We start from the raw sequence: 24861 nt of genomic DNA on the forward strand, positions 1-24861 counted from the left end.
TCAACTCATTAGAATACAGATTTTCTTGATATTCTGATAGCATAGAGTCCTGGGGATTCCCAGAAAATTCTAGGGCTGGGCCACTTTGAGGTTAAAGGTTAAAAACATTACCTTTCTGAAGAGTTCATTCTTACATTTCTAAAGAAATAATATCATTACAATAAACAGATACAGGAAATAGTATCCAGTAAATCTAGAAATATACTTACTTGCTGTCTCTCTTTCCCATCATAATTGCAGAAGTCTATGTAGTCAAGTTTTGAGTCAGCAAAGTAGATTCGTTTATTTGGGATATCAACAGTAAGACCATTGGGCCAAAATATTTTTGTACCTATGATAATAGATCGCTTTTTCCCATCCAAGGCTACACGTTCAATTCGAGGATTTTCTCCCCAGTCAGTCCAAAACAACCAGCGAGCACTGTAAAACATCAATCATAGAGTAATAAAAACGATTATAAATGACAGGGATAATATAAAGAGTTGGCAATATTTCACCCAAAACTAAAGGTTAAGAACACAGTATCATCAATCATCAATAAAATTAAGAGGACCTGTTGGCAAATGGGATAGAAAAGGAACTCAAGGATTACATAAGTATCTGCAACCTCAACATTGCATGAATGGTGGACATGAAACACACATATGAATTAAGGTTTAATTTTATCTGACTAACGGGATACACAATAAAAAGGAGGAACAAAGATACATTCACTTCTAAGGGATGGTAAAGTGTTGATACTGGAGGATTTCATTTATAAAGAAACAGACTTTGGGAAGTTGTATTCTCATGGTGATAAAGTTCTATAATATCTATAATGAAGGGGCAGGACAATGGCACCTCTTGTGGCCTATATAGAAGGAGAATCAAAGGATATGTTCAAATGGGAAATGTTATAAAGCAAAAGAGCTCAGGATTATACTTTGGAGGAGGTACAAAAAAAAAAACACTGCAGTGAAATGCATACAAAATATACAGGAGAGCAAATGGTGAGTAATGCAATGCAAGGAGAAAGGAGCAAAGAGGTAAGGAACAATGCAGAGAGCAAAATGTTATCCAAAGCATTTCCATACTTTCATCAGGAGCAGTGTCTGTTAAAGAGCAACAAATCAGACGAAAGGAACTGGAAGGAAATATTCTAAGAATAATGAGGAAATATCTGAGAGGAGTTTAATGATGATCTAAAAGAGTTTTCACAGCGGAGGTCAATTATGCACCAGCATTGCCAAGGTGTGAGGGGGATAAAGTCTTGGATGTACTGCTCAGAAAGTCACTAAAGGAAAGGATAGTTTCAAAGATGTGGAAAAGGGCATATGCTGTGCCTGTGTTTGAGAAAGGTGACCTGGAAATTGTGCTGAACTAACATTTGTGGTTTGTAAAACTCTGAAAAAGATAAGAGAGCAAATAAACAACAAACTGCAAAGGAGAAACTTAAGAACTGGAGTGGAACACAGTCTCAGGAGAAAGGTCATATATAACCAATTTTCAAGACTTCTTTGACAATGCGAGCTTCATCTTAGATCAAAGAAACAAATGAATCAACTGTGTGTTCTTGGGCTCCTAGAAAGCTTTGGACTTTGCTCCCCGTTGTAGGCTGATAATAAGAAAAAAGCTAGAATTGCTGGCAAGAATAAGGGACTTAAATATGACCTACAGTTGATAATATTAAGCACAACTCACCCTTCCATTGGGTCAATAGCAAGTCCTCTTGGTTGGGAGATGTTTTGATTGAGTAAAATCATGCGATATGTACCATCTCTCCGTGATACCTCTACAGCATTCAATCTAGAGTCTACCCAGTATATATTGCCGGTAATCCAATCATATGCTAGACCTTCCACAAGGTCGAGTCCACTTCCAACAAGCTGAAAACAGAGTTAAGGTGAAATAATTACAAATGTTATAAAGTAAAATAAAATAAAAGGCTTAACTAATGCATTGTATGTTCTACTTTCTGCACCATAATATTTATATTTATTTATTATACTTTGTTGCTGTCTCCCGCGTTTGCGAGGTAGCGCAAGGAAACAGACGAAAGAAATGGCCCAACCCCCCCCATACACATGTATATACATACGTCCACACATGCAAATACACATACCTACACAGCTTTCCATGGTTTACCCCAGACGCTTCACATGCCCTGCTTCAATCCACTGACAGCACGTCAACCCCGGTATACCACATCGCTCCAATTCACTCTATTCCTTGCCCTCCTTTCACCCTCCTGCATGTTCAGGCCCCAATCACACAAAATCTTTTTCACTCCATCTTTCCACCTCCAATTTGGTCTGCCTCTTCTCCTTGTTCCCTCCACCTCCGACACATATATCCTCTTGGTCAATCTTTCCTCACTCATCCTCTCCATGTGCCCAAACCACTTCAAAACACCCTCTTCTGCTCTCTCAACCACGCTCTTTTTATTTCCACACATCTCTCTTACCCTTACGTTACTCACTCGATCAAACCACCTCACACCACACATTGTCCTCAAACATCTCATTTCCAGCACATCCATCCTCCTGCGCACAACTCTATCCATAGCCCAAGCCTCGCAACCATACAACATTGTTGGAACCACTATTCCTTCAAACATACCCATTTTTGCTTTCCGAGATAATGTTCTCGACTTCCACACATTCTTCAAGGCCCCCAGGATTTTCGCCCCCTCCCCCACCCTATGATCCACTTCCGCTTCCATGGTTCCATCCGCTGCCAGATCCACTCCCAGATATCTAAAACACTTCACTTCCTCCAGTTTTTCTCCATTCAAACTCACCTCCCAATTGACTTGACCCTCAACCCTACTGTACCTAATAACCTTGCTCTTATTCACATTTACTCTTAACTTTCTTCTTCCACACACTTTTCCAAACTCAGTCACCAGCTTCTGCAGTTTCTCACATGAATCAGCCACCAGCGCTGTATCATCAGCGAACAACAACTGACTCACTTCCCAAGCTCTCTCATCCCCAACAGACTTCATACTTGCCCCTCTTTCCAAAACTCTTGCATTTACCTCCCTAACAACCCCATCCATAAACAAATTAAACAACCATGGAGACATCACACACCCCTGCCGCAAACCTACATTCACTGAGAACCAATCACTTTCCTCTCTTCCTACACGTACACATGCCTTACATCCTCGATAAAAACTTTTCACTGCTTCTAACAACTTTCCTCCCACACCATATATTCTTAATACCTTCCACAGAGCATCTCTATCAACTCTATCATATGCCTTCTCCAGATCCATAAATGCTACATACAAATCCATTTGCTTTTCTAAGTATTTCTCACATACATTCTTCAAAGCAAACACCTGATCCACACATCCTCTACCACTTCTGAAACCACACTGCTCTTCCCCAATCTGATGCTCTGTACATGCCTTCACCCTCTCAATCAATACCCTCCCATATAATTTACCAGGAATACTCAACAAACTTATACCTCTGTAATTTGAGCACTCACTCTTATCCCCTTTGCCTTTGTACAATGGCACTATGCACGCATTCCGCCAATCCTCAGGCACCTCACCATGAGTCATACATACATTAAATAACCTTACCAACCAGTCAACAATACAGTCACCCCCTTTTTTAATAAATTCCACTGCAATACCATCCAAACCCGCTGCCTTGCCGGCTTTCATCTTCCGCAAAGCTTTCACTACCTCTTCTCTGTTTACCAAATCATTTTCCCTAACCCTCTCACTTTGCACACCACCTCGACCAAAACACCCTATATCTGCCACTCTATCATCAAACACATTCAACAAACCTTCAAAATACTCACTCCATCTCCTTCTCACATCACCACTACTTGTTATCACCTCCCCACTTGCGCCCTTCACCGAAGTTCCCATTTGCTCCCTTGTCTTACGCACTTTATTTACCTCCTTCCAGAACATCTTTTTATTCTCCCTAAAATTTAATGATACTCTCTCACCCCAACTCTCATTTGCCCTTTTTTTCACCTCTTGCACCTTTCTCTTGACCTCCTGTCTCTTTCTTTTATACATCTCCCACTCAATTGCATTTTTTCCCTGCAAAAATCGTCCAAATGCCTCTCTCTTCTCTTTCACTAATACTCTTACTTCTTCATCCCACCACTCACTACCCTTTCTAATCAACCCACCTCCCACTCTTCTCATGCCACAAGCATCTTTTGTGCAATCCATCACTGATTCCCTAAATACATCCCATTCCTCCCCCACTCCCCTTACTTCCATTGTTCTCACCTTTTTCCATTCTCACCATAATATACATATCAATATTCTTTTTTATGAAAGAAAGATATTAAAGAATTTACCATTGAATAAAATGAAATGAAGTAAAATAAGAGTGTATGTACCACACAGAAATGTCTTCTTTGCACTGCTGACAAGTGCATGGTAGGATTATGATCGAAGGCAAGGCCAGGATCAGTGAACCCCTTGTTGGATGGGAAGAAAGTACGTTTCAGAATGAAAGTGGGTGTATAGATTGGATGGGCACACTTAGAAAGCAGTGACAAACTTTTAGGGAGCAGGTGCATGCAGCAATTATGGATTTAGAAAAAAGCATATAATAAAATGTATAGAAAGGCACTTTGGGAAGATCTGACTTCATATGGTGTGCATGGAAGACTGGTTAATACTGTTGACAGCTGTTATAATGGAAGTAGTGTGTGTAAGGGAATGAAAGGGGGGTATGAGTGAGCGATTTCAAAGAAATGTGAGAGAACATCAATGGATGCAGGAAATGTGTTAGATAAAGAGTAAAATGGGACAATTCATTTCTAACAGTGACCAACATGGTAGGCGAAATATGTCTAAGTCAAAGCCATCTTGACGGAAAGAAAAATGAATATGATACAAAGAAAGTAGATATAAATCAGGGCTCAGCTGATATTTGTAGACCTGACCCGATGGTAGAAAGGTTATAGAAAGAGGAAAGGATGAATGGAGAAAAAGAATTCTGTAGTGTAGCTATTGAAGAAAAGGAAGAGGTATCTCAGTCACTTCTTGAGGGGCTGGCCTTCACACAAAAACTTTGAAAAGAGTCAGACAAACATGTGTCTTTGGTCCAAGCCTTTATGGCAAGAACACATGCACACAGCTCACAAAAGCAGTGACCAAAAAATATCTCTGGAACAGGTACAGGGTATCAACATCACAGTGTACAGAAAGGCCTGGATGGAGAGAAGTGATGCCAGGATAATCATTGAGAAAGAAGAGTTTTGATTCACTCTTACCAACAGATAGGTGGATGAAGAACCACCTAAGATATGTGAGTAGTACACCATATCATGGCAAATGAAACCTTCATAGATATAAAAAGTTACTTATAAAAAAAAAATCACTGCATTGAAACCACATCCAAACTTAATGGAAGAATTTATGCTGATTATGTTGGGTTTCCAGGACTGAAAAGAGGATATGGTTATGCCAATCATTTTTATGTTGCTGCAGGTTGAAACAGAAGAGAGGGGAACAAGTGACACTTGCAGATATGGGGAAAAATTGTGCTAAGGCACTATATCTATCTAGGTTACTGCTTTCCCATTCCAAGAAGTGGCACTGGTCCAAATTGAAAGAAAATATATTCAGTGAGAAAAAGAATGAATATCACAAGAAAAAAGATAGGAAAATTAAGTTAGAGCATGGAAAGTAGAGTCATCAGTACAAGAAGGAACAGTGCTATTGGTTGAATATAGAAAATTACTTATAGAGAGAAGAATGGAATAAAGCAAAAGGACAGAACTCTGAAGGACACCACTGTTGACAGGATATGAAGCTTGCTTCTCCAATTACTACAATAATGGAATGGCTGGAGAGAGAGCTGTGTACTAGGGAACAAAGAGCAGAAAAAATCACAAGAAGAAAATGTAGAAGGCAAAGGCTTATGCCACACCTTGTCAAATGCCAAGGGCCATGACAAAAATTTCACTAAAATCCATGACAGAGGAAGATCAGAGGAGAGTTACAGAGCAAAGAAGATCACTAGCTGATTCAGAACTGTACAAACTGTATTGGTTCGATCGACAGAATAACTTTGTGGAATTTGTAATGAGCTAAAATTTACCGATTATTTGGTGGTTTTAGCATGAAAAATTATCTAAAACATATAAATATTAACATGGAATAAGACAAGTTGTCAAAAAGAAGGAAATTGGATTCTAAAAGTCAGAAAAAATGAAAGTTAGGGAGATTTTTGAAGGCTCTTGCAACAAAAGTGACAGCAATGGACAAACAGAGGGAAGTGTTAAAGTAGTGGCATTTCTTAGGGATGGGCAGCACCAAGAAATGCTTTTAACATGAATGAAAAGCCTTGGTTTTTAGAGAAAAAATAAGCAACACAAAGGAGTTTATCGACCAACTCTTCAGAAAGGATAAAGAGCTGGGTTAACCCGACAATGGACTGGCTTCTGCAAACAGGATTGAAACCTATGCACTTGGCATCTTGATGGTGGGAGATATGAATGCAAGTCTTACAGAATGGAATAGGTCTACAGTATACTACATGTGCGAGGGCATGGAAGAGAAGCCTGAAACAGAACTACCTTGATTTTCATCCTTCTTTATATGTGCTTACTTTCCCACCTCAGCAGGGTAGCTTAAGGAAGTTAACCTTCAAGAATAAATCTTGCTTTGCTCCTTCTTTTCCTAATCTTAGAAAACGATAATAATGGAAGGAAGGACTTTTATCCCCTTGTCTCTAATTCACTCAGATGTCTTGTATGACATACAGGAGATGAGTGTGAGACTTTTTCTCCATACTTTTCTTTAAATCTTACCAAAGAAGAGAGTTTGGGCAATTCTCAAAAGTAAATTTCTAGACAGTGATTGGAGTGATCTCCTTGCTTGAAACAAGCAACACCTTCTATTCGAAAACAATATTTTTCTTTCTGCATTACCTGTAACTACTACATATGTGTGTCAGCCATACAAGTGTAAATTGTTCGGCAAGAGAGAGAGAGAGAGAGAGAGAGAGAGAGAGAGAGAGAGAGAGAGAGAGAGAGAGAGAGAGAGAGAGAGAGAGAGAGAGAACACTTACCACTTCAGGCTGGCCTCCCTTTTCCAATTTTACAATCTGCTTGACTTTCATATCTGACCAGAATAGTGTACCATTCTTCATATCAGAAGCTGTTGCAACAACATTTTCAACAAGCACTGGTACTCTCTCCAAACTTCGCTGATGCAGATCAGCAATCAAAATGCTGCGACGATTGCTGATTACCAGGAAAGCCTCTGACTGGTCTGTAACAAATAAAAAATAATTTCTACTCAATATTATTATATACAAAGACCTAAATAAAAGTGGAAGTTGGGGATGTTACTCTGTAAGGACATAATATTCAAAGCAACTATCGCACCCTATTATCTTTTAATCCACTCCTCCTAACATATATTCATAATGCGCAACCATACCCAAACAAATATTTATATATACATAATTTTTGTTTATATATTCCCTACCCCCTGTATTAGCAAAGTAGTGCAAATTGGAGGTGGAGGGATGGAGTGAAAAAGACTTTGAGCGATCAGGGTCTGAACATAAGGAGGGTGAGAGGCATGCAAGGAATACAATGAACTGGAATAATGTGGTATACTGGGGTCAACAAGCTGTCAATGGACTGAATCAGGGCATGTAAAACGTCTGGGGTAAGCCATGGAAAGGTCTGTGGGGCCTGGATATGGATAGGGAGCTGTGGTTTTGGTGCGTTACACATGGCAGCTAGAGACTGAGTGTGAACGATATGTAAATGTATGTACATATATGTGTATGGGCGTTATGTATGTATATGCGAGTGGATGGGCCATTCTTCGTCTGTTTCCTGTCGCTACCTTGCTGATGCAGGAGATGCTGATCAAGGATAATAAAAATACTAATAATCTTTTTCATACATATTCACCAATTCCAGCATTAGCGAGGTTGCGTTAAGAACAAAGGACTGAGCCTTAGGGGGAATATCTTCATTTGGCCTCCCTTCTCTGTTTCTTCTTGGAAAATTAAAAACTAAAGGGGAAGATTTCCAGCCTCCCGCTCCCTCCCCTTTTAGTTGCCTTTTATGACACACAGGGAATTACAGATTAATAGAGGTCTCCTACAAGACATTTCTAAATCATCAAATAATGTACATAATATTGCAAAAATTTATAATAAGTTATCTGGTAAATACATCTTAAGCCCATTAATTATCATAACAAAAACTTGCTAATACAGTGAAAATCTCAAAATCTGTTTCTACTGTTCCAAAGTTCTTCTAGCTTTTCAAGGAAACTATTCTTAAGAGAACTAACCTTAAAATTAACATTCAATATGTTGAACTTACTTGCAGCCTTACACGTTTTCTTATTAGCATCTAAAATGTATCCTTTAGCACATGAGCAAATAAATGTGCCCTTCAAATTTGTGCAATTCTGGGAGCACTTTCCTGGAGGATCACACTCATTGATATCTTCACATTCTGTGCTGCTGCCATTCATAAGTCGTTCACCTTCATTACATATGCACTCTCGACCCTGAGATGTGAAGCATATGATATAGCTATAATCATATAATTATAAAACAAGAAATCTAAAAATAATCATTTCTATCCTAATCATTGTATGCATAAATCATCAATTATATAAAAATGCATGGTGGGGGGGTAGAGGGTGGGGTGATAGGGGTGGGGGGTAGGGGAGTATGGGGGCAAAGTGGGTGGTGTGTGAGTGTCAGTGTGTATGTGGGTGTGGCAGTTGGGGGTGTGGGTGGTTGTGTGGGTGGGTGGTTGTGTGGGTGGGTGGTGGGTGTGTGGGTGATGGGTGTGTTGGGTACTGGTGTGAGGGGAGGGGGGTGGGGGTAGGGGTAGAAGGGAGTGGGAGTGGGGTGGGGGGTAGGAGGGGTCGCATGGGGTGGGGTGGGGGTGGGGGAAGGGGGTTGGGGTTTGGGTTGAGGTAGGAGGGAGTAGGGTAGGGGGTGTTATGGGTGTGGGTATTTGTAAGGGGGTGTGAGGGTATGGGGGTGTGGGGGTGTGGTGTGGGTGGGGAATGATGGGGTGTGGGTGTGGGAGTACTGGTGTGGGTGTGTGGGGTAGGGGGTGGGAGTAGAAGGATTGGGGGTAGGGGGTATGGGGAGGGTAGGGGGAAGGGGTGTGGGGGTGGGTGTGTGTGTGGGGGTTAATGGGTGTGTGTGTGTGTGTGTGTGTGTGTGTGTGTGTGTGTGTGTGTGTGTGTGTGTGTGTGGGTGGGTGGGTGGGAGGGTGGGTGGATAGGTGTGTGGGTGTGTGTGGGTGCGCTGGTATGTGTGGGTGGGTGGGTGTGGGTGTGTGGGGTAAGGAGGTGGGGGTATTGGTAAGGGGTGTGTGGGGGTATGGGGTGTGTGGGGAGTGGTGTGGGTGGGGGGTGATGGGGTGTGGGTGTGTGGACGTGGGAGTGGGTGTGGGATACTGGTGTGGGTGTGGGTGTGTGTGTGTGTGTGTGTGTGTGTGTGTGTGTGTGTGTGTGTGTGTGGGTGGGTGTGGGGTGGGTGTTGGTGGGTGATGGTGTGGGGGTATGGGAGTGTGTGGGTGGGTGTGGATGTGGGTGTGGGCATGTGGGTGGGTGTGAATGTAGGTGAGTGTGTCGTTGTGGGTGTGGGTATGTGTGTGGGTGTGTGTGTGGGTGTGTTGGTGGGTGTGTGGGTCGGTGTGTGGGTGGGTGTGAGGGTCGGTGTGTGGGTTTGGTTGTGGGGGTGTGGGTGGGTGTCGGGGTGTGGGTGGGGGTGGTGCACATGTGTGTGGAGTTGGGGGTGAGGGTGTGGTGGTGGGGTGGCTGTGGGTGTGGGGGTGTGTGGGTTTGGGTGTGGGTGTGGGTGTGTGTGTGTGGGGGTGGGTGGGTGTGGGGGTGTGTGGGGGGTGTGGGTGTGGGGATGTGAGTATGGGTGGGTGTGGGTGGGTGGGTGTGTGTGTGTGGGTGGGTGGGTATGTGGGTGTGAGTTGGGCTGGGTGCGAGTGGGGGTGGGTATGTGTGAGAGGGTGTGGGTGGGTGTGGGCGTGGGGTGGAGGAGTGGGCGTGGGGTGGAGGAGTGGTGTTGGGTGTGTGGTGGTGGGGGTGGGTGTGTGGGGGGGTGGGTGGGTGTGTGGATGGGTGGGTGTCGGGGTTGCGACGGGAATGGATGAAGGCAGCAAGTATGAATATGTACAATGTCTGTGTATGTGTATGTTTCACATATACATACACAGGCATTTATGCATACACATGTGTATGTGGGTGGGTTAGGCCATTCTTTCGTCTGTTTCCTTGCGCTACCTCGCTAACCTGGGAGACAGTGATTACGTGAAATAGATGAACAAAATAAAAATATGAAAATGCACATGACTAACAACTGTTTTGAAAACATAAATGCACAGACAATTTCTGCACTCAGACAAAAAGGGTAATGTTGGATGGCATGAGAGGAAGACCACCTGTGACATGGGGAAAACAAGAGGGAGAGAAATCGTGGAACGGTGGATAGATAGAAAGGGTAACGTGGCAGTTGAGGGTATAATTGGAAGGCATGGGATACACAGTGATGGGAATGGAAATGGCGAACAGCTTGTGTAGTTGTGTGCTGAAAGAGGACTGGCAGTTGGGAAAACCTGGTTTAACTAGAAGGATATACATGAGTATAAGTTGGTGAGTAGGAAAGATTACGTGGGAATTATTGGATTACATACTAACTAACAAGTGTAAATAAGAGAGACTCTTGGATGTAAACATACGGAAAGGGACAGCTGGTGGGATGTCTGATCATTACTTGGTGGAGGTGAGATGAAGATTTGTAAAGACTTTAAGAAAAGAGGAATTTGAGTTTGGAGAAGCAGCTTGCATGAAGAGTAACCAAGAAAGACCAAGTGCAGATTGGCTAAAGCTGAGAATAAATGAAACTAGATGAGTGGATGAGGAATGGGAGGTATTTAAGGAAGCAGTGCTGACATCTGCAAGGGAAGTGAGTGGTAGGTGGGAAGTGGGCATGGGAGAAAGGGTACTGACTAAGTGGGATAACAATCTTAGATTGCTAGTGAAAGACAAAAGAGAGTTGTGTGGACATTACTACAAGGATGGAGTTTAAGTAGTTAAGAGAAGTACACAAGGTAAAATAAGTATTTTCCCTGATGGGTGTGAAGGATTTTCAAAATCATTAATATGACTCGTGTTCTCTTGAAAGGAAAATGTGAATGAGGCAAATTTCTGAATAATTACTGCAGCCCACCTTATTGTCATTTCCATCAAAATATAAAATCAATATAACATTCATTATGGCAAATGGGATAAAATGTCTCTCTAGCAATTAATACATTTTAATATGAAAAGAGGCCAGATCAATGGGCATTTCTCAAAATCCTTCTTTCATGGTGTCATATCATTTCACCATGTTAAGATATTTTTTTACTAAGTGTACCAGACAAAGTGGCAGGAGGTCAAGAAGATGCAGAGGCAGAAAAGGAAGCCAAATGATAGCTGGGATGAACAAGTATCAGTAAACTTCAGGGAGATTAAGAAAATGTTTAGGAAGAAGGTTTAGAAAAGTGTGAAAAAACAACAAATGGGAATGCTGGTGAAGGGGAAAAATGGGGAAAAGGTAGTAGAGATGAAGAGACTATTTTGAAGTATTGGTAATGTGTTTGATGATAAGGTGGCAAAAGCAAGGTATGCAAAGTGAGAGTCATGACAAGTGGCATGGTGAAGAGAGGTGGTGAAAGCCTTTCATTTGATGAAACATGGCAAGGAGGCTGGAGTGGATTGTATTGCTGGTAAATTTCTCAAGAAAGTGGGTAACTGTGTTTTTGATGGGTTAGTTAAAATCTACTTTGATCATCCTAGAATTGTATGTGAACCCTTATCAAAGGTTAAGTGTTTCCACACCAGAATTATAAGGGTTGGAAAGGTCCTAATTCACATATTTCATGGGAATATATCTCGTTCACAGGAGAGACCACAGGGAGAAATTAATAATTTCATAGAAGCAACTTACATTGGGTGTTTGCATACAGGCTACAGAACACTGGAGTTCTTCACCCTTACAGTCATCATCCCTGCAACCACGTCCCTCATCCACCCCATTTGGACAATCCTCTTTGCCATCACAAACTTGACTGTTGTTAATGCAAGAGTTGAGCACCCCTTCACACCTCCATTTTCCTGAGCCACAACTGTGGTTAAAACAGCAATGTAATGTACATTACACAAAGAAAAATGTTAATATGAAATGTTGCTTATTTGAAAGCACAAAGTTGCATCATTAGAAAAATAATCTTAAAAACTTAAAAAAAAGTAGTTCTTTCAGATATTTTCTTTCAGCTGACATCTAAATATCTTCAGAAAAGCTTGTAATTCCAACTATTAGAGATTATGAAAGTTTATATGTTACCATGATGAGAATGATTCTTTTGCATCAAATCTGAACAAGATTTGTGCATTTGCAGGAAAGTGGTAAAAGTTCTTATCAAACAACATAAATGCCTGATATCACAAGTACCTATAATGTAAAAAGAAAAGCGGACACAAACTTTTGGTCAGGTATATAACCACCCTTATAACTGGGTTTTAATTGTCATATACAAGCATGCTTTTTGAACATCAGATCTCTAAGAATGGAACCCCATTGTTCCATGGGACAATGTGTAATTGTTGTATTTATTTTCAGTGGTTTTCAGTAATTCTTAGTTGGAAATGTAAGTCAGTAACCAAAATAGCTAGTTTCTGGAACATCCAGATTTCGGGTTGATGGATTTGGCATCACCTATCTCTAATGTGCACATTACATTTTGCACAAGTGTGCTTACTACAGGAATCATAAAATTCATACTCCACAGCAGATGAGCAAGTTGGTGTTCTGATAACAGAAATAGTTTTGATAAATTGAGGATGAGACTGACCTGAAGACTGGCTTTCCACATGCATGAACATTATCCTCATCAGAGCCATCTCCACAATCATCATCACCATCACATAACCAGGAGTGGAATATGCACCTTGAATTTTTGCACTTGAAATGGCTACTTGGACACGTTACCTGGAAGTGAAATGCAAATAAAAAATAATAAAATAAAACAACTGAAAATTCATTCATCAGTATTCTGATATTCAACAGTGAAACAAAAAATGTTCAAATATACAAAATCTTTCTTCCTTGTAATACTGCTTAAGCAAAAAAATGCTGCCTGGCTGTGTCCTAAACAATATTAGTTGGTACAGAAAGAAACCTATAAACATGTGGTCAGTATATAAAGATGAAAACTGATATCATATTGGTCACCATTCATGAGAGCATAAGCAAATCTAAAAAGCCTAAAAACTGGCCAAAAAGCAAGTTCATTATACAATACACCCATCCCTTGCTTTATCTTTTTTTTTTCAAACTATTCAACATTTCCTGCATCAGCAAGGTAGCGTTAAGAACAGAGGACTGGGCCTCTGAGGGAACATCCTCACCCTTGGTTAGGTTAGGTTAGGTTAGGTTGTTAGGTTAGGTTAATGGAACTTCCCACATATTCCCTGTGTGTCGTAAAAGGCGACTAAAAGGGGAAGGAGCGGGGGGCTGGAAATCCTCCCCTCTCGTTTCTTTTTTTTCCAAAAGAAGGAACAGAGGGGGCCAGGTGAGGATATTCCAAAAAAGGCCCAGTCCTCTGTTCCTAACGCTACCTCGCTAACACGGGAAATGGCGAATAGTTTAAAAGAAAAAAAAAAGAATATTCTACAAAAACCTTTCACAAAGAGAAATCACATACAGAAATCCAATAAACGTACAAAGAAAAATGGGATACATGCAGCAGGTTCTTGGTCAGCATTGATGGATTTGCCTATTACCTTCACATCATATAGCTTCTAACATGGAATAAACTTATCTAGCCATTCTTTACTAGCCTGAAATGGCTCTGGCTCAGCTACATTGTGTTCTTTACACAAATGCTCATAGATCTTCAAAGCTATAGACCTGAGCAGAAGGTCAAACAGACTGATTTTCATATTCATCTCATGCTCTATGTATAACAAAAATATTTTCTCCATCTTCTCTGTATATAGATTTCTAACCCTTGTGGTTACCTTGGCAGACAGTAGTGTAGAACAATCCACAGTAATCTGAATTTCCTCTGTATTCTTCTTTATGCTGTGGATTTTAAATTCATTCAGGTTGTAAACACTTCCAAGTGCTGAAGCTCCCTTGCCAGCATCAGCACATTTCTAAGAGTTCTAGCATTGTTCTGATGTTAGAGGAGCTCTCTTCTGTTTAACTGCTGTTTCTTGGGTAGATGTTGCTACATGTTTGGATGCCAAAATAACAAAAACAAACACAGCAGGTTGCAGGAAAATCACATTAGCAGATGTATCGAAGCCACAAAGATGGCAGATCCACACACAGCATTGGTAACTGCGAAACTGACCTGCTGGTGGGAACTTGGCACACTCCACCTGAACCCATGCTTACTCCATCCACCAACCCTCACTCAACTTTTCATGCACTTCCTACCACACAAATCCGCATAGTATTATATTTTGACCACATAAAAAGAGGGACTGGTAAAGAAGGTTCCTCCAATAACAGAGAAATCTCATATAGTGATTTCCCATAAAGTGAGGACTGGGTATACAGTACAGGGAGAAGAAATGAAATCCCATTCCATGTGAAAGTACAACGCTACTTTTTTACACAGAAAGATACTTCAATCGATCAAAATTGCAAATTTGAAACAGATAAGCAGGATGTTGAAGTACTTTAATAGCTCTTTCCAAAAAAAGTCAGAATTGTAAGAATAGTCATCTGTTAATTGTATTTCCCTCCAAAAACCATTACACAACAATTCGATAACTTTGAGGCAAGATGTTAAAAAAAAGGATATTGTTTATCAGATGAACACATCTTTTACTAGTTAATGAAACTCATGGATAAAAACTCCATGTAAAGGTTTATGAACCACAAATTTTTCATGTTTACGTATGATGTAGGATGACTTTTTCTGATGTTATAGGTATGAAATCAACTAAGTCACAATGCAAATCATGAGATTTTGCTAATAATACTTCATGCAACAGATCTTTAGTTATCTGCAAATAAAGAGTACAATAAAGATTTCATTCAACAATAATAATCTGCAAAATGAACATCAAAAGTAAAAAGATGCCAAGCAGAGACAGAAAATCGTGATCTATGTACTTTAAAACTTCTGGAGTACATAAAATGTGTGCTGGTAAATCCTATCTCTTATCCAATAAATGTCTGGCTCTACTGCCAGCAAGTGAGAGGGCTCATGCAGCACAGTATTGGCCTATTTCATGAACTTGGCTCATTTAACATACATTCCTTCACCCCCACAATTGACTCCAACATTTCATTGTATCCCTAATTCAGCAAAATATTTAAGACAAACTGAGCCATGTCAAAATATTGATGATGGTTTTCTGGCATCATATCATGAGTATGCAGTCTCTGGGAAGTGTGACCAAAGAAAGGCAACATATTGAAGAAAAGCCTTCTTTGAAAATTATATGAAAAATCGAGAAACAATCATTTGATCAAATTTGATATAGGCATTCCCCATCAACTGGCAAAATCTATTGCTATTCATGTATGTTTTTAGCTCAGGTTTCTTCTAGCTTCACATGTGGGCATGATGACTGGAAACATGCCAATGAATATATCAAAACACACAAAAACAGCAGGCATAATAGAGTTGTAGTGATTAAGATGGCTATCTTCCGCTAAATAAAACATTTGTGTATCTACAAACAACTGACATATGGAGAACTCAGGAAGAGAGACTACCTGGAAGCTATTTCTAATATGCGTGGCATTTACAGTAAAATTCCTCACTGAACAAGGTTTACCCTTGAAGGGCCATGATCAGCTGATTGGTTCAGTACACAATGGGAACTTCTTGGGGATTATGGAGCTTCTGTCACATTATGATTCATTTTTTTGCTGATTGCCTTGGAAGATGATGGAATGAAGGTCTAAGCACTCCATCATATCTTTCAAACATACTCTTTTATGACCTTAACAGGTCCATGAAAGTGGAAGTTCAAAGCATGATCAATGGGAAAGTAATGGTAGGCAAGAAGCCAAGTGTTTTTCCATTAATGTGGATTCCACACTAGATGTTGCTTACACATCAGTTAACATTAATAGTTCAATACTTCCTCAATGAAAAGATTTTTGAATGTTTGAACATTTCCTTGTGTCCCTCTCCAAATTCAGCACATCAAACAAATTTGGTGCTTAAGGCACTTGAGAGACTCAAAACTTCTGTAGTTGACTGCAAGGGGCAAATTGCTGCAATGCTAGTACTGTGATTGATATATACACAGGTCTACAATATTGAACTTTCAATGTGTTACCATAAGATGAATACGTTCCATGCTTGGCATATGTCTTACATCTTGTAGGAACGCATGCAGCAAGCTGTTGTACATCAGATACAAGTTTCTTTGGTATCTGCTCATTTTCCACTCACAGGTGGATTAAAGTTATCCTGGGGTAATTTTGAACGCCGAAAAGACTTTCAAACACTCGCTGGGATACGAGAGATAATGTCAAGTTTTATGGCCTACCTACCCTAAAATTTGATCATTGCTATCTTCAATATAGATTGATGAATGAGAAAACAATGACAGCAAAAGTCAAGCAAGAACAATGTTGAAACAGATATGGAAATTCACAACTGCTCTGTGAACAATAATATGGAACACTTATTCTATTTCATCACAATAACAAGCAGTTGCAAGCAAAGAAATGTTCACTTATGTCCTGCATCAATGTGTAAGTGAAAATAATTCCTCTTAGACTCAGTTCTGCTGTTACAAACAGGAAGCTAAGTTGCAAGTGGAACAAAAATCTGAAAAAAAATTGGCTAAGTGAGGATTTTTACCTCTGAGGCTCAGTCATGAGTTCTTGATGCTACCTTGCCAACATGGGAAATGGTGAATATGTTTGAAAAAAACTTTCTCACTCTAAGCACATGAAGACAGAGTTTCTGGTTAGGCGGTGGACTTCCAGAATGGTTGAGGCATTTACATGTGATAACTAACCCAGTGTCTACTGCTCAACTAAACAGAACTTAGTTTTCTTTTTAATTTTTGGTGTAATGACCTTGCTGAGGATATAAATATGTAACAATCTTAGTCACAAAAATTAACAAATTATCAAGTATGAAAGAGAGAAGAAAAGGAAAATATAAAGACTACTTTCCTTATTCAGAGATTCAATCTTATCACAGCACTGTTAATGTTTTCACATGAAAAAATTAACAAAAATTATGTACTAACCTGTCCACAGGTATCTGGCTCATCAGAGGAATCCTCACAATCAGGAGTTCCATCACATCTCCAACTCTTGGGAATACATATGCTAGATTTCTCACACTTAAACTGACTCTCATCATTGCACTGGTCTTTCGTAATAGAGGGACACCCAATTTCATCTGAAGAATCATCACAGTCTGGGATTCCATCACATTTATATGATTCGTGGATACACTGCTTCTGGTTGTTGCATTTAAACTGAGCAGCAGTACATGCTATAGGTGGACAGCCTTCTTCATCTTTATTGTCATAACAATCATTGTCACCATCACAAACCCAAGCTTGTGGAATGCAAGCACCAGTGCTGGGACATGTAAACTGAAAGTAAGAACATGTTTTGTTGGCACAAAAATCACCTTCATCAGAACTATCACCACAATCATTCTCCGAATCACACTTCCAATTCATGGGGATACAGCGTCTATTTTCACACTGAAAATATGAGGTTTCGCAGGTGACGTTCACACAGCCAGTCTCATCTGAAAAGTCTCCACAATCATTATCTGAATCACATTTGAAGGTGCTGGGAATGCATCGTCCAGATCCACACTGGAACTCCTCCTCCCGACATGTAGCCTCTGTGCAGTTCTGTTCCTCATCTGAGTTATCGAGGCAGTCATTATCCCCATCACAGACCCATGTCTTCTGTATACATCTGCCATTAGAACAAGTAAAATCCCAAGCAGCACATGATGGATCCATTGGTTCAGCATCGGGATCAATTGTACAAGTTAAGCCATCAGAGTTAATTTTTTCACCCATGGGGCATTCACATTGAGCTTTCAGATTTCCAGTATCATTATCAGGAACAGGAAAACAGAATTTCTCACACTGGTCAATGTTGTTGCAAGGGTGCTGAGGTGCAATATCCTGAGCTTTGAGACTGTAAATACGGATACCATATAAACGATTGCTCTCTGCAACCTGAGCTACAGTTTTCTCCTTAGAACCATCAGTTTTATTCATTCGCAGAATAGCATCACGACGCCAATCAGTCACATAGAGCCAATCTGCAGATAATAACAGAAAGATGTACATCTAAGAGAAACATTATAGCAAACTAGGAATTCTTAATTTTGCAGGACTTTTGAAGTGAAATAAGCTTAACATAAATTCAATCATTTCATCATCAAAATCACTCATTATTTAATGCTAATTAGTAAGTTAACATGAAGTATTTACAATCTTAAAAAACTAAAAATAAACTAACCATTGTAAACAACAAGAGAGAATGGATGCCTAATGCTCTGAGAGGTTATGGTTTGAACATCTGTACCATCCAAATTGGCATGCTGCACATGATCTAAGAGTGCATCACACCAATAAATACGGTCTGTTGCATAATCAATTGACAAACCATTTGGCCAGCCAAGCAAAACATTGCGAAACACCACAACATTGGATCCATCTAGATATGCACGACTAATATTAGCTGGACGGTCCCACTCAGAGTAGAATACAAACCTGAAAACAAAAGTATTGTTAAAAAACATTTTGTATTGCTGTTTTCTTTTTATACTTGTTTGCCATTTCCAGCTTAGCTACACTGCAACAGGAACAGATAGAGAGCCTCATTTGCTCACACCCACTTTCTAGCTGTCATGTATAAATGTGCCAAAACCAGAGTTCCCTACCACTACCAAGCCCTAAATTTCTCTACAAAACATAGTTTGAAAATGAAAAATCATAAGACCAGAGAATTTAAAGAACACCAAATATCCAAACATCCTCTTTGCACATAGCAGGAAAGTATATTTAGTATACTGATCATTACACAGCATGGTTATAGAGCCATCTCAGTCTGATACATAACAGGAAACAATATTAATGGCTATGGCAATCATTCAGTGTTTCAGTAGAATTACAGTGATGTTAGCAATGATAATCAGAACACTCAATAGCATAGTGTACATGACTTTCAAAATCAGGAAAAATTCTCTGGTTTGTATGGTATATGTCCATAACAGGAATGTTAAGATTTATTTAAAAAACTTTAATATAGCCAAGCACCCTCACTACTTCATCAACTGCTTATGAGAAATATGATGGTGCTTGACATATACACACAATTAATGACTTTCTCTTATAAAGAAACCTACAAAAAAGAAAAAACAAATACTAAAAACAATCATGGGCTGCTTAGCATCCAAAAAAATTCTACATCTGCAAATAAGAAAAAAAAAATTCTAAAATCCTCCTCAACATACTTGGAGCCCAAATCTAAGTAATGACACTTGACCCCTCCCAATCAAATCACTAAATAACCAAGAAACAATACCCATGAAGATATAAAAAAATGTACCTCAGGTACTCACTTCCACAACCTACTAATTAAACTCCTCCCACTACAAAAAACACAGTATTGACAAAATATAATCAAGCTCCAATTACTCGATAAGCACAAAAAACTGCTCCCCACCAAAAGCAATCTTAAACTTTACTCCACAAAACATACACCAACCTGAAGCTACACTCCCCTGACATATATGTGTTTGAACTTCCTCTTCTGTATTCTGGATACCAACCAACCACCTTGCCAATGTTACAAATATATATTTGACAACCTTTCCTCACCTATTTTCTACATATGTACAAACCATTTCATGGACAAGCTCTTGAAATCTCTCAACCACACCATGAATAAATTAGGTGAATACATGAATATAAATATTCATACACAGAAACTACGGCAAGTTTTTATCTTAGGTAATTTCAGTTTCATTCAAAAAATAAAACATTCTTTGTGATATATGAATGACATGGAACAACAAATCTGCATTTAGATCTACTTACATAAAAACACAAGTATTTCTAAAACTAACCCTTTGTTGGGATGGACAACAATAGCTCTTGGACGCTTGAGATTTGTGAGTAACACTTTTCTATACTGTGGATTTTCTGTTGAGAGTACATTCAGAGTTCCTTTGCGACTATCAATGTAGTACAGATTCTTGGATACCCAGTCTAATGCTAAGCCTTCAACACCTTCATTTTGGGAAGCTAATAAATTTTCACGACCTACAAAAAGAAAAGAATATAAAACTAATTAACAGGAGGACCTTTTACACAAACATAAGGATGAAAGAATGCAAATATGTGGAGTAAAATCATTGACAATAATTTTTAGTAACTTGCTGTGATAATTACCTGTCCCTTTCCTCTTAACTCTGTATATAACATCCAAGCTAACATCTGAGTAGTAGATATAATCATTGCGATAATCGAAGTCAAGTCCCACAAATCTTGCAGCTTTTGACACAATGGGGTTGATTGCATCATTAAAATTCTCAGAAACAGGCTCTAGGACTTGTCCCTTGATAAATTTTTGCTGGGAATACATCAAGAACTCCGGCACCACTGGAATAAGAAAGATTGTAAGTAATTGTTCACGACAAGCCTTACTGCCTTATCTGAGTGTAAAACAATGTTAGATATTTTCCTTAATAATGGAATAACATGTCATTTTCTAGAAACATTTAATCCTTCTACGTATAATTTCAAAATATTATTCTTTGAGGAGAAATTCCAGAAGCTGGTAAAAGAGTTTCAGTGTGTGTGTGTGTGTGTGTGTGTGTGTGTGTGTGTGTATGTGAAAGAAGGCTGTTGAAAGTGAATGTGAGAAACATACGGTAATGAAGTGCAGCAAAGGCATAACACAGGAAGGTTTGAGAGTAAGTTTAAATGGAGTGGACCTGGGGGAAGTGGAGTGCTTCAGGCACCTGGGAGTGGACATGGCAGCACATGGAATCATAGGGACTGATGTGAGTCATACGGCTGGAATGATGGTTAAGGTCCCAGGTCCATTAGAGTATGGAAAGAGATTAGTGTCTGTTAAGGTATCTCTGAAGGTATAGTAGTCCTGATGGTGTTTGGGCTCCAAATGCAAAAGAATGAAAAGGGCAGATGTGTTGAAAATGAAACAATAGAGGACAATTTGTGGAGTAAGGCAGGTTGATTGTGTTTGGAAAGAATGACTCTAAGAGAGTTGTGGTAGTAAGTGCAGTATGAATGACAAAGGTGACCAAGGCATGTGCAAGTGGCTCTGACAAAAGGAAAAGATAAGTGAAGAAAGACAAACTAAGAGGATCTATGCCAAAAATGACAGAGGAAAGTGGTACGAGATTGAAACAAAAAGGAAAATGGAATGGAGTGAATGAGGCTTTGGAGTATTTGGGCCTGAACATTTGGGAGGATGATAATGAGCATGGGATAGAATGAACTGAATCTAAGTGATACGGGGGTAAAGGTGCTGTCTATGGGCTTGGCATATGAAGCAGTCAAGGTGATCCAAGGAATAGTCTGTGGTCTTGGCTGCGGATTGTGGGAATGGGCATACAACAGGGTCTAAGGCATGCATGGGATAGAGTGAATTAGAGCTCCAAAGGACCTTTCCCCCCCTCTCCCATCCTACAACTCACTTCAGCTCCTGTGGTTCCATTCACTGCCATGTCCATTCTCAGGTATTTTTAGCTAAAACACTTCACTTCCTCCAAGTTTCCTTCATTCAAACTCACACCCTAAGTTGTTTCTCTCCACCATTTAACCTAAAAGCCTTGCTTTTATTTGCAGTTAATCTCAAACTTCTCCTTTAACACACACTCTCACAAACTCAGACACCAATGAATATAAATAGACAATTTCAGCTATAAAACTCAGTTCAGTAATTATTTACACAAAGCACTGTATCATTAGCAAGGGATAATAGTTGTGACTGGTGGGCAGCATAGACCCCCCTTGACCCCCTCCTAGTTATATTCACAATGGTAAGCTGAAGAATGAATGCATGCATGCAAATGAGTCTAATTTTTGTTTGTTTCTGACACTTACTTATACCAGAAAAATTGTATATAAAAAGGAAAAATCAAAGTATATCTCTTATTCATGTACAATGTAATATGCTGTTAAAATTATGAAACAATCACTGTAATAAAATGCAAATAGATACGAGAAATCAATGAACAACTATGTGAACTTTTAGGCCTCTACACATTAACAAACATTATATGAATTATATATAGTAGAGACTATAAACATTTGTACAATATTGTATCACAAGTAGGAATACTGAACAAAATAAAAAATTCACTTACTTGAGCATTTTCTCTGATCTGTGCCAAGTCTGTATCCTATATCACATGCACAACGGTAGCCCAGACCCGTTGAGGCATGTGTAACAATGCACATGTGGTCACATCCACCATTTGCGTTTCCACCATTTTCACTTGCACAAGGATTTGGAACTGCAATTCAACAAAATCATATCAACTAACAGTGTTTCTATTATTATTTATTATTTTTTATTTCGCTTTGTCGCTGTCTCCCGCGTTTGCGAGGTAGCGCAAGGAAACAGACGAAAGAAATGGCACAACCCACCCCCATACACAATGCACACACACACACGCAAATATACATACCTATACATCTCAATGTACACATATATATACACACACAGACACATACATATATACCCATGCACACAATTCACACTGCCTACCCCTATTCATTCCCATCGCCACCTTGCCACACATGGAATACCATCCCCCTCCCCCCTCATGTGTGCGAGGTAGCACTAGGAAAAGACAACAAAGGCCCCATTCGTTCACACTCAGTCTCCAGCTGTCACGCAATAATGCCCGAAACCACAGCTCCCTTTCCACATCCAGGCCCCACACAACTTTCCATGGTTTACCCCAGACACTTCACATGCCCTGATTTAATCCACTGACAGCACGTCAACCCCGGTATACAACATCGATCCAATTCACTCTATTCCTTGCACGCCTTTCACCCTCCTGCATGTTCAGGCCCCGATCACACAAAATCTTTTTCACTCCATCTTTCCACCTCCAATCTGGTCTCCCACTTCTCCTCGTTCCCTCCACCTCTGACACATATATCCTCTTTCCTCACTCATTCTCTCCATGTGCCCAAACCATTTCAAAACACCCTCTTCTGCTCTCTCAACCACGCTCTTTTTATTTCCACACATCTCTCTTACCCTTACATTACTTACTCGATCAAACCACCTCACACCACACATTGTCCTCAAACATCTGATTTCCAGCACATTCACCCTCCTGCGCACAACTCTATCCATAGCCCACGCCTCGCAACCATACAACATTGTTGGAACCACTATTCCTTCAAACATACCCATTTTTGCTTTCCGAGATAATGTTCTCGACTTCCACATATTCTTCAAGGCTCCCAGGATTTTCGCCCCCTCCCCCACCCTATGATTCACTTCCGCTTCCATGGTTCCATCCGCTGCCAGATCCACTCCCAGATATCCAAAACACTTTACTTCCTCCAGTTTTTCTCCATTCAAACTTACCTCCCAATTGACTTGACCCTCAACCCTACTGTACCTAATAACCTTGCTCTTATTCACATTTACTCTTAAGTTTCTTCTTTCACACACTTTACCAAACTCAGTCACCAGCTTCTGCAGTTTCTCACATGAATCAGCCACCAGCGCTGTATCATCAGCGAACAACAACTGACTCACTTCCCAAGCTCTCTCATCCACAACAGACTTCATACTTGCCCCTCTTTCCAAAACTCTTGCATTCACCTCCCTAACAACCCCATCCATAAACAAATTAAACAACCATGGAGACATCACAGACCCCTGCCACAAACCTACATTCACTGAGAACCAATCACTTTCCTCTCTTCCTACATGTTTCTATCATGTATACATATATATTTATACTTGATCGCCGTTTTCCATGTCAGTGAGGCTGTGCCAGGAAAAAGATGAAGAATGGCCCATCCACTCATTTTTTAATCTTTTTATTATACTTTGTCGCTGTCTCCCGCATTAGTGAGGTAGTGCAAGGAAACAGACGAAAGAATGGCCAAACCCACCCACATACACATGTATATCCATACACGTCCACATACGCACATATACATACCTATACATCTCAACGTATACGTATATATACACACACAGACATATACATACATAAACATGTACATAATTCATACTGTCTGCCCTCATTCATTCCTGTCGCCACCCCACCACACATGGAATGACAACCCCCTCCCACTGCACATACACAACACACACATATACGTATCAACACATATACATACACATACACAGACATATCCATATATGCACATGTAAATACTCATACTTGCTTGCCTTCATCCATTCCTGGTGCTACCCTGCCCCAAGGACACAGCATTGCTACTCCCAGCTTCAGCGAGGTAATACCAGGAAAAAAAAAAAAAAAAGGGCCACATTCGTTCACACTCAGTCTCTAGCTGTCATGTGTAACGCACAAAAACCTCAGCTCCCTATCCGCATCCAAGCCCCACAGACCTTTCCATGGTTTATCCCAGACATTTCACATGCCCGGGTCCAACTGACTGACAGCATGTTGACCCTGGTATACCACATCGTTGCAATTTGCTCTATTCCTTGCATGCCTCTCACCCTCCTGTATGTTCAGGCCCTGATTACTCAAAATCTTTTTCACTGCATCCTTCCACCTCTAATTTGGTCTCCTGCTTCTTGTTCCCTCAACCCCTGACACAAATATCCTCTTTGTCATTCT

At 40.1% G+C, this 24861-nt stretch overlaps 1 protein-coding gene across 3 annotated transcripts in view; it reads right to left on the reverse strand.

Annotated features, from left to right (window-relative positions):
* The window catches only part of LOC139763535 (low-density lipoprotein receptor-related protein 2-like), a 572659-nt gene that overhangs the window by 25973 nt on the left and 521825 nt on the right, over window positions 1-24861 (reverse strand). For all 3 annotated transcript variants that reach the window (XM_071689726.1, XM_071689725.1, XM_071689728.1), the window contains exons 12-22: window positions 22384-22533; window positions 20441-20650; window positions 20116-20311; window positions 18504-18757; window positions 17258-18303; window positions 12874-13010; window positions 11970-12147; window positions 8323-8512; window positions 7044-7246; window positions 1681-1865; window positions 210-420 (exon numbers count right to left, since the gene is read on the reverse strand). In XM_071689726.1, the coding sequence (XP_071545827.1) occupies window positions 210-420; window positions 1681-1865; window positions 7044-7246; window positions 8323-8512; window positions 11970-12147; window positions 12874-13010; window positions 17258-18303; window positions 18504-18757; window positions 20116-20311; window positions 20441-20650; window positions 22384-22533 (2960 nt within the window). The remainder of the gene's footprint in view (window positions 1-209; window positions 421-1680; window positions 1866-7043; window positions 7247-8322; window positions 8513-11969; window positions 12148-12873; window positions 13011-17257; window positions 18304-18503; window positions 18758-20115; window positions 20312-20440; window positions 20651-22383; window positions 22534-24861) is intronic.

This window comes from Panulirus ornatus, chromosome 47, assembly GCF_036320965.1.
Source record: "Panulirus ornatus isolate Po-2019 chromosome 47, ASM3632096v1, whole genome shotgun sequence".
NCBI classification, from domain to species: domain Eukaryota; kingdom Metazoa; phylum Arthropoda; class Malacostraca; order Decapoda; family Palinuridae; genus Panulirus; species Panulirus ornatus.